Source organism: Ovis aries, chromosome 14, assembly GCF_016772045.2.
Source record: "Ovis aries strain OAR_USU_Benz2616 breed Rambouillet chromosome 14, ARS-UI_Ramb_v3.0, whole genome shotgun sequence".
In the NCBI taxonomy this organism is placed as follows: domain Eukaryota; kingdom Metazoa; phylum Chordata; class Mammalia; order Artiodactyla; family Bovidae; genus Ovis; species Ovis aries.
This window is the reverse complement of record NC_056067.1, coordinates 35,281,541-35,295,529: the sequence shown is the minus strand read 5'-3', so window position 1 is coordinate 35,295,529 and position 13,989 is coordinate 35,281,541. Positions and strand designations below refer to the sequence as shown.

The 13,989-nt window shown below is 56.7% G+C and overlaps 1 protein-coding gene across 8 annotated transcripts in view; it reads left to right on the top strand.

Annotated features, from left to right (window-relative positions):
• SMPD3 (sphingomyelin phosphodiesterase 3) overlaps window positions 1–13,470 on the top strand; it is a 99,133-nt gene extending 85,663 nt beyond the window's left edge. For all 8 annotated transcript variants that reach the window (XM_042231835.1, XM_042231836.1, XM_042231834.1 and 5 more), the window contains 7 exons: window positions 815–2,345; window positions 7,086–7,161; window positions 7,264–7,419; window positions 7,935–8,024; window positions 8,204–8,267; window positions 10,021–10,183; window positions 10,432–13,470. In XM_042231835.1, the coding sequence (XP_042087769.1) occupies window positions 1,026–2,345; window positions 7,086–7,161; window positions 7,264–7,419; window positions 7,935–8,024; window positions 8,204–8,267; window positions 10,021–10,183; window positions 10,432–10,533 (1,971 nt within the window). In that variant the 5' untranslated portion in view covers window positions 815–1,025 and the 3' untranslated portion in view covers window positions 10,534–13,470. The remainder of the gene's footprint in view (window positions 1–814; window positions 2,346–7,085; window positions 7,162–7,263; window positions 7,420–7,934; window positions 8,025–8,203; window positions 8,268–10,020; window positions 10,184–10,431) is intronic.
• Window positions 13,471–13,989: the final 519 nt, after the last annotated feature.

The following is a 13,989-nucleotide window of genomic DNA, read 5'->3' as shown; positions in this document are numbered from 1 at the left end:
GGGCACCTGGTGACAGCTCCTGACTCAGGCTCACCCCTCGTCTCTTTTAAACACACCCCTGGCTCCCGATGGGCTTCAGGCTGCTCCAGGCCAGCGTTCTGCATACCCACAGCCTGTGCTCAAATCCTGGGCCAATTTCTAAGCAATTAGGTCACAAGGTCAAAATGGTCACCTAGGGAATTACCTGGCAGTCCAGGGGTTAGGACTCTGAACTTCCAATGCCTGAGATCCAGATTTGATCCCTAGTCGGGGAACTAAGATCCTGCAAGCCACAAGGCATAGCCAAAAACAAACAAACAAACAAACAAACAAACAAAAACCAACCACCATGAACTAGAGGCAGTCACATCATTAGTCAGTTTCCTCCAAGAGAACCAACAAACACTTTTGCCTGTGTTTGCAAAGGCAAAGAGTGCCAGGCTGCCTTCTGGCCCCAAACACCCTCATGTGAGCCTGCTGGCTCCAGCCTGGTCCTCGGAGCAGTCCTGCTGGGGTCAGAGGAGGCAGGAACAGGGCAAGCGGGGCAATGACCCAGCATCTGATCTACCCCACTAAAGATGAATAACAGCCCCTCACTTTCTGTGTTGGGCTTTCCTGATGGTTCAGTGGTAAAGAATCCACTTGCCAATGGAGGAGACGCAGGTTTGATCCCTGGGTTGGGAAGATCCCTGGAGAAGAGAATGGCAACCCACTCCAGTATTCTTGTCTAGGAAATCCCATGGACAGAGGAGCCTGGCGGGCTATAGTCCAAGGGGTTGCAAAGAATCAGACATGACATAGTGACTAAACAGCAACCACACTTTCTGTCTTGCAGGTTCTCCAGCAGGCCTTGGTGGCCTAGCATGGCCCACTGAAGGAACCATGACTGGCTGGCCGGCACACACCTCTGACCACCCAGAGTTGTGTCTCACCAGGAGGTGACCCTCCTCCAGCTGCTCCCCTACTCACCCGCCCCACCCAGGAAAGTGCTCTCGCTGCCAGGGACACCATGTAGTAGGGCTGGCCGTGGTGCCCAATGAGCTGCGATGGTTTTGTACACGACCCCCTTTCCCAACAGCTGTCTGTCCGCCCTGCACGCTGTGTCCTGGGCCCTTATCTTCCCGTGCTACTGGCTGGCGGACCGGCTCCTGGCCTCCTTCATACCCACCACCTACGAGAAGCGCCAGCGGGCGGACGACCCTTGCTACCTCCAGCTGCTCTGCACCGTGCTCTTCACGCCCGTCTACCTGGCCCTCCTGGTTGCCTCGCTGCCCTTCGCGTTCCTTGGCTTCCTCCTCTGGTCCCCACTGCAGTCTGCCCGCCGGCCCTACATCTACTCCCGTCTGGAGGACAAGGGCCCCACGGGTGGGGCGGCCCTGCTAAGCGAATGGAAGGGTACAGGTCCTGGCAAAAGCTTCTGCTTCGCCACCGCCAACCTCTGCCTCCTCCCGGACTCGCTGGCCAGGCTCAACAATGTGTTCAACACCCAAGCCCGTGCCAAAGAAATCGGGCAGAGAATCCGCAATGGGGCCAGTAGACCCCAGATCAAAATCTACATCGACTCTCCCACCAACACCTCCATCAGCGCCGCCAGCTTCAGCAGCCTGGTGTCACCGCAGGGCAGTGATGGTGTGCCACGGGCTGTCCCCGGAAGCATCAAGAGGACGGCCTCTGTGGAGTACAAGGGCGACAGCGGGCGTCATCCTAGTGATGAGGCTGCCAACGGCCTGGCCTCTGGGGACCCAGGTGACGGAGGCAACCTTGAGGATGCCTGCATCGTGCGCATCAGTGGTGACGAGGGGGGTCGGCCCCCCGAAGCCGTCGATCCCCCCAATGGGGGCCAGGCCAGGAACGGGGCTGGTGGGGGCCCACGGGGCCAGACACCCAACCACAGTCAGCGAGATGGGGACTCGGGGAGCCTGGGCAGCCCCTCGGCCTCCAGGGAGTCCCTGGTGAAGGGCCGGGCCGGGGCTGATGGTGGCAGCGGGGAGCCAGGCGCCAACAGCAAGCTTCCGAACAAGGCCTCGGTGGTGAAGAAGGCGGCTGCGCGCAGGAGGCGCCACCCAGATGAGGCCTTCGACCACGAGGTCTCAGCTTTCTTCCCTGCCAACCTGGACTTCCTGTGCCTGCAGGAGGTATTTGACAAGCGGGCAGCCGCCAAGTTGAAAGACCAGCTGCACGGCTACTTCGAGTACATCCTCTACGACGTCGGGGTGTACGGCTGCCACGGCTGCTGCAGCTTCAAGTGTCTCAACAGCGGCCTCTTCTTTGCCAGCCGCTACCCCATCATGGATGTGGCCTATCACTGTTACCCCAACGGGCGGTTCTCTGACAGCCTGGCCTCAAAGGGAGCGCTGTATCTCAAGGTAGGGGGGCCTCCACCAGCAGGCCTCAGAGTTTGGAGGGTAGGGGGGAGGCGGGCTGCAGCTGGTTAGGGGCGGGCCTCACTCTCTGGGAGGGCAAGGGGCAGACAAGGCCTTTTATGGAGCTAAATCGAGGGGCCCCTGGCTCAGAGACAAGGGAAATCATGCACGAACAGGAGCCAAGATTCCAGACCGGGTAATCTCTGTACCACCATTTCCCTGTCTGTAAAGCGGGGGCAACGTAGAGCCTACTGACATGGTGGGAGCCATGTGGGAGGGACAAGGCCTGGGAGCTTCTCAGGTGCCGGTGGTGAAGGTGGCAGACGGTGCTAAGAGGAGGTGGCAGGGAGACCCTGCTCTGAATCACTGCAGACAAGCGGGTGCAGCTTGAAGACAGAGTTCTCAGGCCCGGCTGTTACCAAAGCTGCTCCCTCAGGCTACCAGCCCTCCTGGCTGGGATGTCCTCTCCCCCTTGGCTGTCATGCAGCTGCCATGCCAGGCACTCTGCCCACCAGCTCCAGGCTTCACTTCCGGAGTCACTAATTAAAGTGAATCATAATTATTTCTGCTAATTTGGATGCAATTGCAGGAGTTTTTAGACCATGGTAATTTGGTCATTATACATTATCTTCTCCTGAGCCTGACATGCTCAGCATGTCGACTTTCTGCTCCCTATCCAAAAGCTGCTCTTGGTGACTCCAGAGTTTTCTAAAGCCCCGTCTGGCCAGCTGTTACAGAACAGGCGTTTCTGCCCCTAGAGGCAGCAACTGCTTCAGGTGTGGATTCTCTCCACACTCCCCTTGAGACTTCTCAGTTCCTCTAGCAGGGGTCCATGATGGAGGTGGCTGGTGAGGCTACCGGGGAGGCCCAGTGTGGGGGTGCTCATCCCCAGGCCTCAGCTCTGACCTGTCCAGGAAGCTGCTGCCTTTCAGCCAAGGTCCTGCCAGGAGTGAGGGCCCAAACGGATCATCTGCACGGAGCCTGCCAGGGCCCCAGCCCAGCACCCAGACCCCCAACTCCTGTGCTCAGGCCTCTTGTGTGGCTCAGCAAGTGCAGAGCTGGGGTACCCGGCTCTCCATTCATAGCCTGAGATGCTGAAATTGAAGACACTCCTCTTACAGGAGACCAACGTCCCCATTCTGGCATGTGGTTCGTCAGTGTTTCATTCCACAGATGTATTTTTGTCTCAGCAGCCGAAGTGACTTTCTGGGAAAGGAGGCGGCATGCTGTCAGTTCGGGGGTTGGGAGAATGTACCCTTTCCCTTGCACCTGCCCTACTACAGATGGCTCAAAGGCCAGGGTCCCCCTTAACCCTGCTCCCAGCCCACACACCACCTCCTCCTCTTCTCTCCCCTCAGGCCAGCACCCCAACTATCATGCACACCAGGGCCAGCCCCTCTGCCACGGAATTTCCTCCCAGCCCCTAGCTCTCTGGCTGTTCCTTCCAGGCCTCTTCTCACCTGCTCATCCTTTAAACACTTGTGCCTCTACCTTCCGGATCTAAAACTAGTCTGCAGATATGTTTAATTTGGTTCCTGCCATTAAAAAATTTTTCATGTTGGCCAACATTTTAAAATCAAGCTATTTTACATAGAGCCCAGTTTGCAGCTCCTCTTCCCACCCTGGTAAATCTGGCAGCACCAGGCCTGCTGCATTCTGCCCAGCTCCCAGCCTGAGTTGGGGGTTGGCAGCTCCCAGAGCAGACAACCCCACTTAGCCAGCACTCTTCACTGCTGAGTCGTTACCACGGGCAATCAGCCCCAGGAACCTGCCCTGGGGTGCCTCTGCAGCTCCCATTTCCAGACTTGCTGGGGACTGTCTAACCCTGAGCCCAGTGAATCCACCCAGGCTCCCAATTTCACTTCCCAGATACCTCTGGGTCCACCCTGTATGTCCAGCTGCAATGTCACGGCTCAGGCCACCATTCCTCTGAGATTTAGGACTGTCCTCCCTCATCTACCATCCTTCTGGTGTCAGGTCTGACTCTTGTCTCCCTCTTCCCATGCCTCGGGGAGAAGCCAGCCTCCACCTGCCACCCTCCCTGAGCTCTATTCCAGCCGCAGTCTTAGGGGCCTCCATGTGTCATCCTATGTCAGTGGAACTTTCCTTGGTGGTGTCCAGCACAAGCCAGTTTTCTTTTGCCGGTTCCTTAGCCCTGGCCCCAGGGCCTTGCAGCTCACCTCTCCTGTCAGGCAGAACTCAAGAGCGGAGTGGCGGTGCCTGGCACACCAGAGCCAGCTCATCTCTGTGGGCGACAGTGTACCTCTCTCTCCACGTGGAGGAGTGAAATAAGCGGGATTTCAGGAGCCAGCCCCAGCAGGGCCTGGCTGCTCCCTTCACCTGGGGTTCCCCACCCATCCCCACCTCCCCTTTCACTCCTTGAGCTTCTCATCCTTGAAGGGGGTCTGAGAGATGCCTGAGAAGGGAGGGAGGGACTGGACCAGCTTCTGCCTCCTGAGCAAGAGCCTGGTTCTGGGTCCTGCTCTGTTGACGGTCTCTGCCCACCAGGACTAAAGGCACAGCCTCTCAGAGTGATTGTTTGTTTTTGCAAGTGAAACACGAGCCTCTGCGGCTCCCCAGGACTCAAGCCAGGGAATCAGTAAGTCCCAGCACATAATAAAGCAGAACTTGGACTGACTGGAGGACGGGGGTAGGGGGGCTGCCATACCTTCTGCTGGGTGCCTCCCCTCCAGGAGGGATCTCCTCCTCAGTAGCAGGGCCTCCCTGCACTTGTCTCTGTCCCCACCCAGGGCTCAGCACAGGGAGGTGACTCCAAGCGCTAAGTGCTAGGCTCCTGCACTAGGAACAACACATGGCTGGCGGCTGAAAAGCTTGGCTCAGTCACCAGCTCAGAGAGTAGCTTAGGGCAGCAAGAGGAGCTGGGTGTGAGGATCAGATTTCAACCTGCCTCAGTCACCAGAGCCTCACGACCCCAGCCACCCGACAGTGTTAACTTTAGTGTAATCCTCATAGTTGCAAGGCTCCAGAAAGGCCGCATCCATGAAGCAGCAGGGCATGAGTATTACTACTGAGAAGGGAACAGGCTCTTGGCCAGAGGATGCAGAGAGCACCATCGTGTGGCCCTTGGGGGCACTGTGGTTTTAAACTGTGTTGGTTTTGCAACAAGGGGCACCAACGGTGTGTGATTTCCAAGGGATTCAGAGGCAGGGGTACCACTGTGCTGAACTGTGGGTTTGGACTATGGGCAAGAAGTGAATGGTGAACATATGAACTTATCAACAGTCCCAAATCTGGGCCCATTATCAAGTAACCAGACATCCATCCGCCTGGGCACTGGAAGATGAAAGATGTACACCTTGCCAGGCTGGGAAATGAGATGAAGAGCTGTGGAAAGCTCAAGGTGTTTAATAAAGAGAAAGTCCTCATGGAGGGGAATGCCAATCTGACTTCAGCAATAGAAGGATGGACGCCTCCCGAGGCTCTCAGAGCAGAGGGCCTGTGCTGAGTCCCGGCCACTGTCAGCTAGAGGACAGGCAGAACCGTGCTCAGTAGAAGCCAGGGCACCTGCCCTGCTGCTGCCACACCTCAGCTAAGAACTGGCCTTTACGGTCACGCTCCCCAGAGACTTCCCAGGGCTCAGGGTCTCGTCACAGAAAACCCAGGCCAGAATAGATTAGCAAAATTTGGGGAAGACAGCTGAGACTCAGAGGGAGGAAAGCCCAGAGAGGACGTGGGTGAGGATCCAATCAGAAGCCTCTGGTCTGGATGCCCCAAGATGGAGCCTCCAGCAGAGGGCCTGAGAACCCGAGGCTGGGTTGTCAACCCTCGCCTCCCAACCACAGCCTGACTGGGGCTCAGGCTTGCACCACACTCACCACTGGGGGCCAAGTTGTCTGTGCTGTACAATTGAGGTGCTCGTTTTCATTACGCCAACCTGTGGAGACGGTCTGCCAGGGTCACCTGTGGTTGGGCAGGGAGTCAGTGAGGAGCTCTCAGCCCCACTCCACCTGCCAGGGACTCTGTCTCCAGTGGAGAACAAGAGGCAAGGATGGGTTGGGCAAGTAGAATGAAGAGGCCCCTGTGGAGGAAGGGCTAGGCGTGGGGTGGTGGTCACAGGGGGGCCTGGGGTCAGCCATGACAGGTGCCATGGAGACACCAGCCACAGCTGTCATCCCAGATCTGGGGACTAATGGGGACCATGGCCAAGAAGCAGATAAAATAATTGCTCATGAAGTCAGAGAGGCAAAGACTGGGATGAGAAGACAGAAAGCAAGGTCCAAGGCCTCTCACGGGGACAAGGGTATTGAGCTACGTGGCTGGGCCACATCCTAGAGGGAGTCTGACTTACACTTCAGAGGAACAGGTTCCACACCATCAGGTCCAGGGTGTGACTGAGGAGAGGAGGAAGGAGCCCCCGCGAGTGGACAAGGCAGCGAGGAACATTTGTGTGGACACTCTGTGGTCATCAGGAGATGGCAGGGGTTTGGGGAGGTCTGTGGTGGTTTCTGCATCTCTCCCCCACAAAGTGCTGCATGAACTGTTGGTGGCATTCACCCTGCCATAAAGCGGGTATTTCTTGAAGCATCTGCCTCCCACACTGGAGCAGAAGCTCCTAGAAGCAGGCGATGTGCTGTTCTTCTCAGGCCCCAGGCTAGCCCGAAGTCGACAGAGCTGGGTTTCTGAGGGTTAGACCTGGCTGGGGTCGGACATCACCAGCATCCCTTTGTGCTCAGAGCAACGGTAACTCTAGGTCTCATCACCAACACTTCCTCCCCATCACAGGTGCAGGTGGGAAGCACACCTCAGGACCAAAGAATCGTCGGGTACATCTCCTGCACACACCTGCACGCCCTGTCAGGTAGGGCCCAGGGGCCCAAGCTTCAGTGGGTGGGATCCTCAGAGGGGTAGGATTCGCCTGGCAGGGGTCCTGGCAGCACCTCTCTGTGCTTCCGCCCCACAGAGGACAGTGACATCCGGTGTGAGCAGCTGAACATGCTTCAGGACTGGCTGGCTGATTTCCGAAAATCTACCTCCTCGTCCAGCGCAGCCAACCCCGAGGAGCTGGTGGCGTTTGACATCATCTGCGGAGATTTTAACTTTGACAACTGCTCCTCTGGTGAGGCGGGCTCCTTCCCATTAAGGTCGACCACGGAGGAGGCATGGGCTCTGCTCCTCGGGAGCACAAAAGTGGGACATTTAGCAAGACTATGATTTCTCTGCCCTCAAGAAATCCTAGAATAAGAACCCCTGCTCTGCCTAGAAAGCTTAGAGGCCACCTTGCTGGAGGTCAGGAGATACCCTGCAAATAAACCTCTGGCAGTGAAGGCAGGGAGCCTCTGAAATCCAGATTAATGCGGTTAGCTCATGATACTCACCACGTCTGTATTCAGCTCTTACTTTGTACCAGCCACAGTTCTGACGGCTGTTAGAGGGGGCATTCTCAAGGGCACAGAAAGCCAGTGACAGATGAACCACAGCTCCATCTGTCCGGGAACACAGACCCTACCCAGAAGCAGCTACCCGAGGGACAGGGATCTGGTGACTCTGGTCAAACCGGAACCAGAGGCAGGTAGCCCTCCAGGGCATGCCAGACACCCTGAGCCCCATAGCATTCCTTCCCTCCCTGCACAGATGACAAGCTGGAGCAACAGCACTCCCTGTTTACACGCTACAAGGACCCCTGCCGCCTGGGGCCTGGGGAGGAGAAGCCATGGGCAATTGGTGAGCTGGGGCTGGGGGCAGGCACAGGGGTGGGAGGGGCACTGCTGAGGCCTGACACCCCATGGACTTCCTGAAGAGACCGCACCATTGTGGGGAGGGGGGCACTGAGCTGCCCAGCCGGCAGAAGCTCTGGGCTTGCCCCTCCTGCCCACAGTAACCTCTCACCCCCTTGTCCCCAGGAACTCTGCTGGACCAGGATGGTCTCTATGATGAGGAAGTGTGCACCCCTGACAATCTGCAAAAGTAAGTGGCCAGCATCCACAGTGCCATGGTCAGGTGGGTAGGCAGACCCAGGTGGCTCTCAGGTCTGGGATGAGCACTGACCCAGACTAGGTGTGGAGAGGTGGGCTGTGTGGGCCGATGAGAGCCCACAGCTCCCCAGGACAAGACGCCTGTTAAGAGCATCAGGGATGCAAGTTTGGGGTGGGTAGAGGCTGTGGTGGGGACCTCATGCCCCAGGGGTGTCCTTACCAAGAGGATCCCGAGGAGGCCTGGGGTCTCAAGGTGGTTTTTCCTACACCAGCACCCCAAGTCTGGGCTCATTCTACCAGAGCCTGGCCTGCTCTGAGCCCCAGCCTGCCTCAGGCACAGGAAAAAGGACCATAATCTCCCAGGGCGAGGCCGGGCGCCGCAGAGATCCCTGTCAAAGGGCCCTGGGGATGGCATCTGTGGCAGGGGACCAGCAGCCAGCAGCCACCAATCAGACAAATAAAAACACAGAGCTAACACAAGCCAGTCAAAGTAAAGACAGATCCACCCCAGCCAAACTGTATTCTTCAATCTGAGACTTCTGAAAAGGACACATTTGAGAGGCCAGCAGCAGAGCCAATTTATAATTCACAGCCCGAGACAGCCCAGAGCCCCAGCGATGGCTCCTTGAAGCTAATTTGAGCCAATTAATTAGATTATAGACTAAATTTGAAACATCATCCCAGGCCGAGAAAATTATCTTTTTATGAGATGACGATTTAAAAATGACTTATCAGTAACTCTTAGATCACTGATGCTAGAATTAATTATCAAAGGCAAAGGACAGGAATGGATTACATTTCTGAGATGGAATGATGTTCTGTGTGTCATCAGTGTATATATCTCAAGGCTGATAAAGACCTTGCAAAAACTTGTTTGCTGCCAAGTCTGTCCAGGTGCCCTGTTCATGTGTCCAGGCGTTAGTTGGGCGGGTGGGCCTTTGCAGTGTCTCTTGGTGGCTGTGGCTCTCGCCCCAACACTGCCCTCTGAGATGGGGTGTCCCTTGAAGGCTCATTCCCAATGGTGCTTGGACTCTGGAGGAAACTTGGCAGGAAGCAAAAGGTAGACAAGGAGTCAGAAGAGACCTGGACTCAGGGCATAATGTTCCACCTGAGCGCCCTGTCCTCCCTGTAGAATTCTGACCAGCAACTGTATCAGTTTCCTTCCTCTGAAAAATGGGGCGACAGCCGCATCCCACCTTGTTCCTTTCTTAACACACCTGGTCCTCAAAGTGTCCTGAGGTCTTGGGGACAGACTGACACAGGAGTCCGGTCCTGGGATGGGGCCTGTGTGCTTTCCTGGCTCCCCTGCTGACCTGAAATGGGAGTCATGGGGGGGTCTGGGGACTTTCAGAAGAGAAGGGTCTCTGGGGTTCACTGCAAAGATCAAGTTCCCCCCAAACAGGATCCTATTAGCTCAGAGCACAACACTACCCTGGAGAGGGGGTGGGCAGTTCTGTCCCCAGCTTGGTTACAGGTTTTGGGTGGTGCCAGCGTTCTAGTTCAGAAAGGGAATATGAGTGCTGCTGATCCCAGGTGGGCATGGGACACTCCGGGGCAGTGGCTCAGTCAGACAGGAACTCACAGGCTCAGACCCAGTCTCTATCCACCCCAGTCCCTTTCTGGGCTCACGGGGAAGACAGATCTTAAATGTAGGGGTTTGGTCTGACTTTGGGGACAGAACGTGGCTCCACCCTCAGGATCTGGGGCTGACTCACCTTGCCTTTCTGTGCCTTCTGTGTGAGCAGGGTCTTGGAGAGTGAGGAAGGTCGCCGGGAGTACCTCGCCTTCCCCACCAGCAAGAGCCCCGGGGGAGGCCAGAAGGGACGCAAAGAGCTTCTGAAAGGCAACGGCAGGCGCATCGACTACATGCTGCACGGGGAGGAGGGGCTATGCCCGGACTGGAAGGCCGTGAGTCTGGGCTGGGCTGGGCTGGGCAGCCAGGCTGTGCCCATAGCAGGATATTCTTGCTCTACACCCCTTGGCAGCACCTAGCTCTCCTCTGAAAGTGGAATGTGTCAGTCCAGGAGGCATTTGAGGGCCCCAGGGACGCTCCCACTCTCTGCCTTCAGGAAGGTCCAAGCCAGGCCCCTGCTTTATAGGATGCCCTCTGGGTCTAACAAGGGTATTTCTTCTTTCTCCCCTCCCCACTCCCGTAGGAGGTGGAAGAATTCAGTTTTATCACCCAGCTGTCAGGCCTGACGGACCACCTCCCGGTGGCCATGCGACTGATGGTGTCTGTAGGGGACGACGAGGCATAGACCAGCCCAGTCACCACGAGCAGCGGGGCCTCCACCAGCCCTTGAGTCGCAGTCCCTCCCTGGCCATGTCCCCTCCAGCGAGCACCGCTGGTGCTGGCGGAGGAGGGCAGCGGCCCGGGGGAGCCGCGGCCAGTACTAGGTGAGCTGGAACCAGCGCTGCCCGGCACCTCTGGGCACTCGCCATGGACAGGAGTCAGGCCGGCCTGGGGAGTCCTGGCTGCCCAACCAGTGCCATTCTTTCAAATCGTTGATTTTCTACAAATCTACAGCACAACCTAGTTTATAACCCGTGGGTTAGTATGAGATCCGGGTTTCTGTACTCTTTGTATCTCTTCTCAAGCTTCGTCCAGGGTTCATTATTTCTGTCTGCTGCCATGTTGTCTCGCATGCCTGCACCCTCGCATGCACGCTGCCCGCATGCCACGTGCCACACCTTAGCCACAGACCCCTCACTCGGGCCTCACCCAAGGCCAAACTCCAAACACAATCAGAACCAGCCAAAGAAGCATTCCTGGACACGGGATCGCCAGCTCGCCGCCTCCAGCCTGGACAGCTCACGAGCAGGGACCATGAAGGCTGTGTCCAGTTACCAGCGAGCCCGGGCTCTTTCCCAGGGTCTTGCATTCAAGGGCGATTACATTTTAAAAAGAAAAACAGAAAAAGAACAAAAATAACCCTTAAAGGGTCTGCAAGCCACAAGGGAGAATGCTGTTCTTCCTGAAAGGGGCTCCCTTCCCTGGCACAGCAGAGCCTGGGGCCTCCCTTGGAGGCTCCAACGTGGGCCATGGAGCCATAGACAGGATTCTAAGGAGAGAGCATCCTTTTAACAGGAAGAAAGGCCACACACGGTTTAAGGGGGGAGGGGGACTTCTTGTTTTGAAAACGGTAAGATTTGTAGCTTCTGTTCTGTCAGAACCAACACATTCTCTTTCTGCCTGATCCTGTCTCCCCTCCGGACACCCTTCTGGTTCAGGACCAATCCTCCCTTGGTGACTGTCCCTATCCACGTGCTGGCTGAGCTCAGGAACCATCCCCCTGCATCTGGGGTTGGTGGGCGGGGTGGGGGGGTTGCAGCTCTGTCCTCCTAGGCCCATCCTCCACAGTGACCCCAGCCCTGGATGAAGGGACTTGGGGGTCAAGGCGCAGAGCAGCCTGTCACCTCACCAGTGTGCAGGCTGAGGGTGGCAAGGCTGATGGCCACTGCTCGTCCCACATAGGAAGCAGTACTGGTTGGTGTTCAGGTGCACAGGCATCCAGTCTGCCACCATGCAACCAGGGCCAGCCCCAGTACCTGCACAGTGTGGCAGAGCCTGCAGGGGAAGCCCATAGCTCCTCATCCCATGGCAGCACTGCCTCTGCCCACCTGCCTTTTTAAACACACCTGGGGACACCCCCCACCCCCACACAGGGAGGGCTTTGTCTATTTTCAGGTGCAAGGCCTCTCCAATTCAGGGGGTTACTAACAACCCCCGACTGATCTCCCCTCCTCACAGCGTCCCAACCAACGTGCCACCTGGCTTGAAGCCAGTTTTGCCCAACGAGGCTGGGGACATACCAGGACTCTGCCACCAGGAGCCTCCTGGTGCCAATATGCTGACGCTGTGCCTTGTCACACACTGAGCTGCAAGAGGGACCAAGAGGGGCAAGGTCAGAGGCCAGGCCCTGTACTGGAGGAGGACACTCCCAAGAGCTGCACTCAAGGCGGTGCGGGCTGGTCTGAAGCCCCCTGGCCAGGGTAGCAGCTGGGCAGAGGGCTTCACTGCCTGGAGCACTCCCCTGGCCAGGCCCCCAGCCCCACCCTCTACATCAAGCCAAGAGGGCAGCTCACCATCCAGGGTCCAGTCCTCCCTGGCTCTCCACTGCACCCCTCCTCCAGGACTGTGGCTCCTGGGGCCCTGGCTAGGCTTCCCTGGGTCAGAGGCCTCCAATCCTAGGAGCAGCCAGCAATCTGCTCGCAAGTGGAACTCAACGGGGCAGATGTGATACCCAGACGTCTGGGCCTGAGCCAAGGCTCCAAGCTGTGGGCCAGCTGTGTGCCCAGGAGAGCCGTGGAGGCAGGGCCTGGCTCCTGAAGTGGAGTGACTCTAGCACAGCTTCCAGCCCTCAGAGGGGCTGCTGGCCTCCAGGGCCAGCTGGAGGGGAGCCAGGGCATGGGGCACATGCTTCTCTCCCTACTCATGGGGCGGCCTTAGGCAAGTCATACCTCCCTGTGCCTCAGTCATTCTCCCGTCCAAACAAAGTCGCCTCTGCCCAGCCTGCCTGGTCTCCAGAGAAGGGCCTGCCTGCCTCCCCACTCCCCTCGCGCTGCCCTCTGGGGCCTCAGTGCTGAGGCCGTCATCGCTCAGCCACGAGTTTCATCAAACCTGTGTACCCCCAGGGCTGTGTACAAGCTAGACTTTTCCATTTGGATTTTTAAAAAAGGAACATCTCAGATGTTTCTGTGGCATCTAGGCCTGGAAGGATGGACACAGGTTGTCACTTAAATCCCCAAGGCCCTGCACCTGCCCCGGGCCCAGCCTCCTCCACAGAAGCCAGGAGGCAGAGGTCAGCTTCAGAGAAAAATGGTCACTTCATCTGTCCAAACCACCTTCAGTTTTAAGTATGGGTATTAATCTTGATGCTTTTTAACTATTGTATTAACTTGCTGAAATTTAGAAATACTGTTTTAAAAAAGAAAAAAAAAAACACTTTTTTTATTTCTGTATTTTTTTCTGTATTGTATCCTCATGGGACATTAGGGGTTTTCTATGGTAAGCACACCTAAGGTTTTGGTAAAAATGTTATCAAATATATTATCCAAACGATTCTTCCCTAGAAGAAAAACAATCTTTACACCTGATAAAGTATTTTGAAAAGAGAAGTGTTTTTTTTTCCTTTACTGGTGCTGAAAAGAAGGATGGATAATGAGGAAAAAAAAAATAAAACTGTGAGGCTCAAGGCTGGTGTTCTGCACTTATTTGAGTGAAAAGCTGGTCTGGACCCTGTTCTGACTCCAGCAGGCGAGGTGGCCAGGTGGGGCTATGGGGAGCCCGCCGTGGAGGGCCTACCTTTCCTGCCCTTCCCCATGGGATGAGCACAGTCTGAGTCTGCCCTGAACCACTCAAACACCAGGCCACTTGGGTTCTCTTACTTACTCCCTGTGGAACTAGAGTAAACAGCAGAACAAGACCTTGTGTGTGGGAAGAAACCAGGCTGGGCCTCCTTGGGACTCCCTGCCCTTCTCTGGCAAGGTGAAGCTGGGGTGCCTGCACTAGTACCTACCCATCTGTTCAGACTGCTGTGGGATAAGGTCCTTTTGCTAGAAGGGGGCACGTGGGAAAGGGCTGTACCTTCGGGCTCCCTCCTCCTGCCGGCTGGTATCCTGGATCTGCGTCTGAACTGCTCTGGGACAGCCTCCTCCCTGACTTCAGAAGAGCAGCATGGTGTCCAGGTGCTGGTCTTGGTCACCTGCTGCTG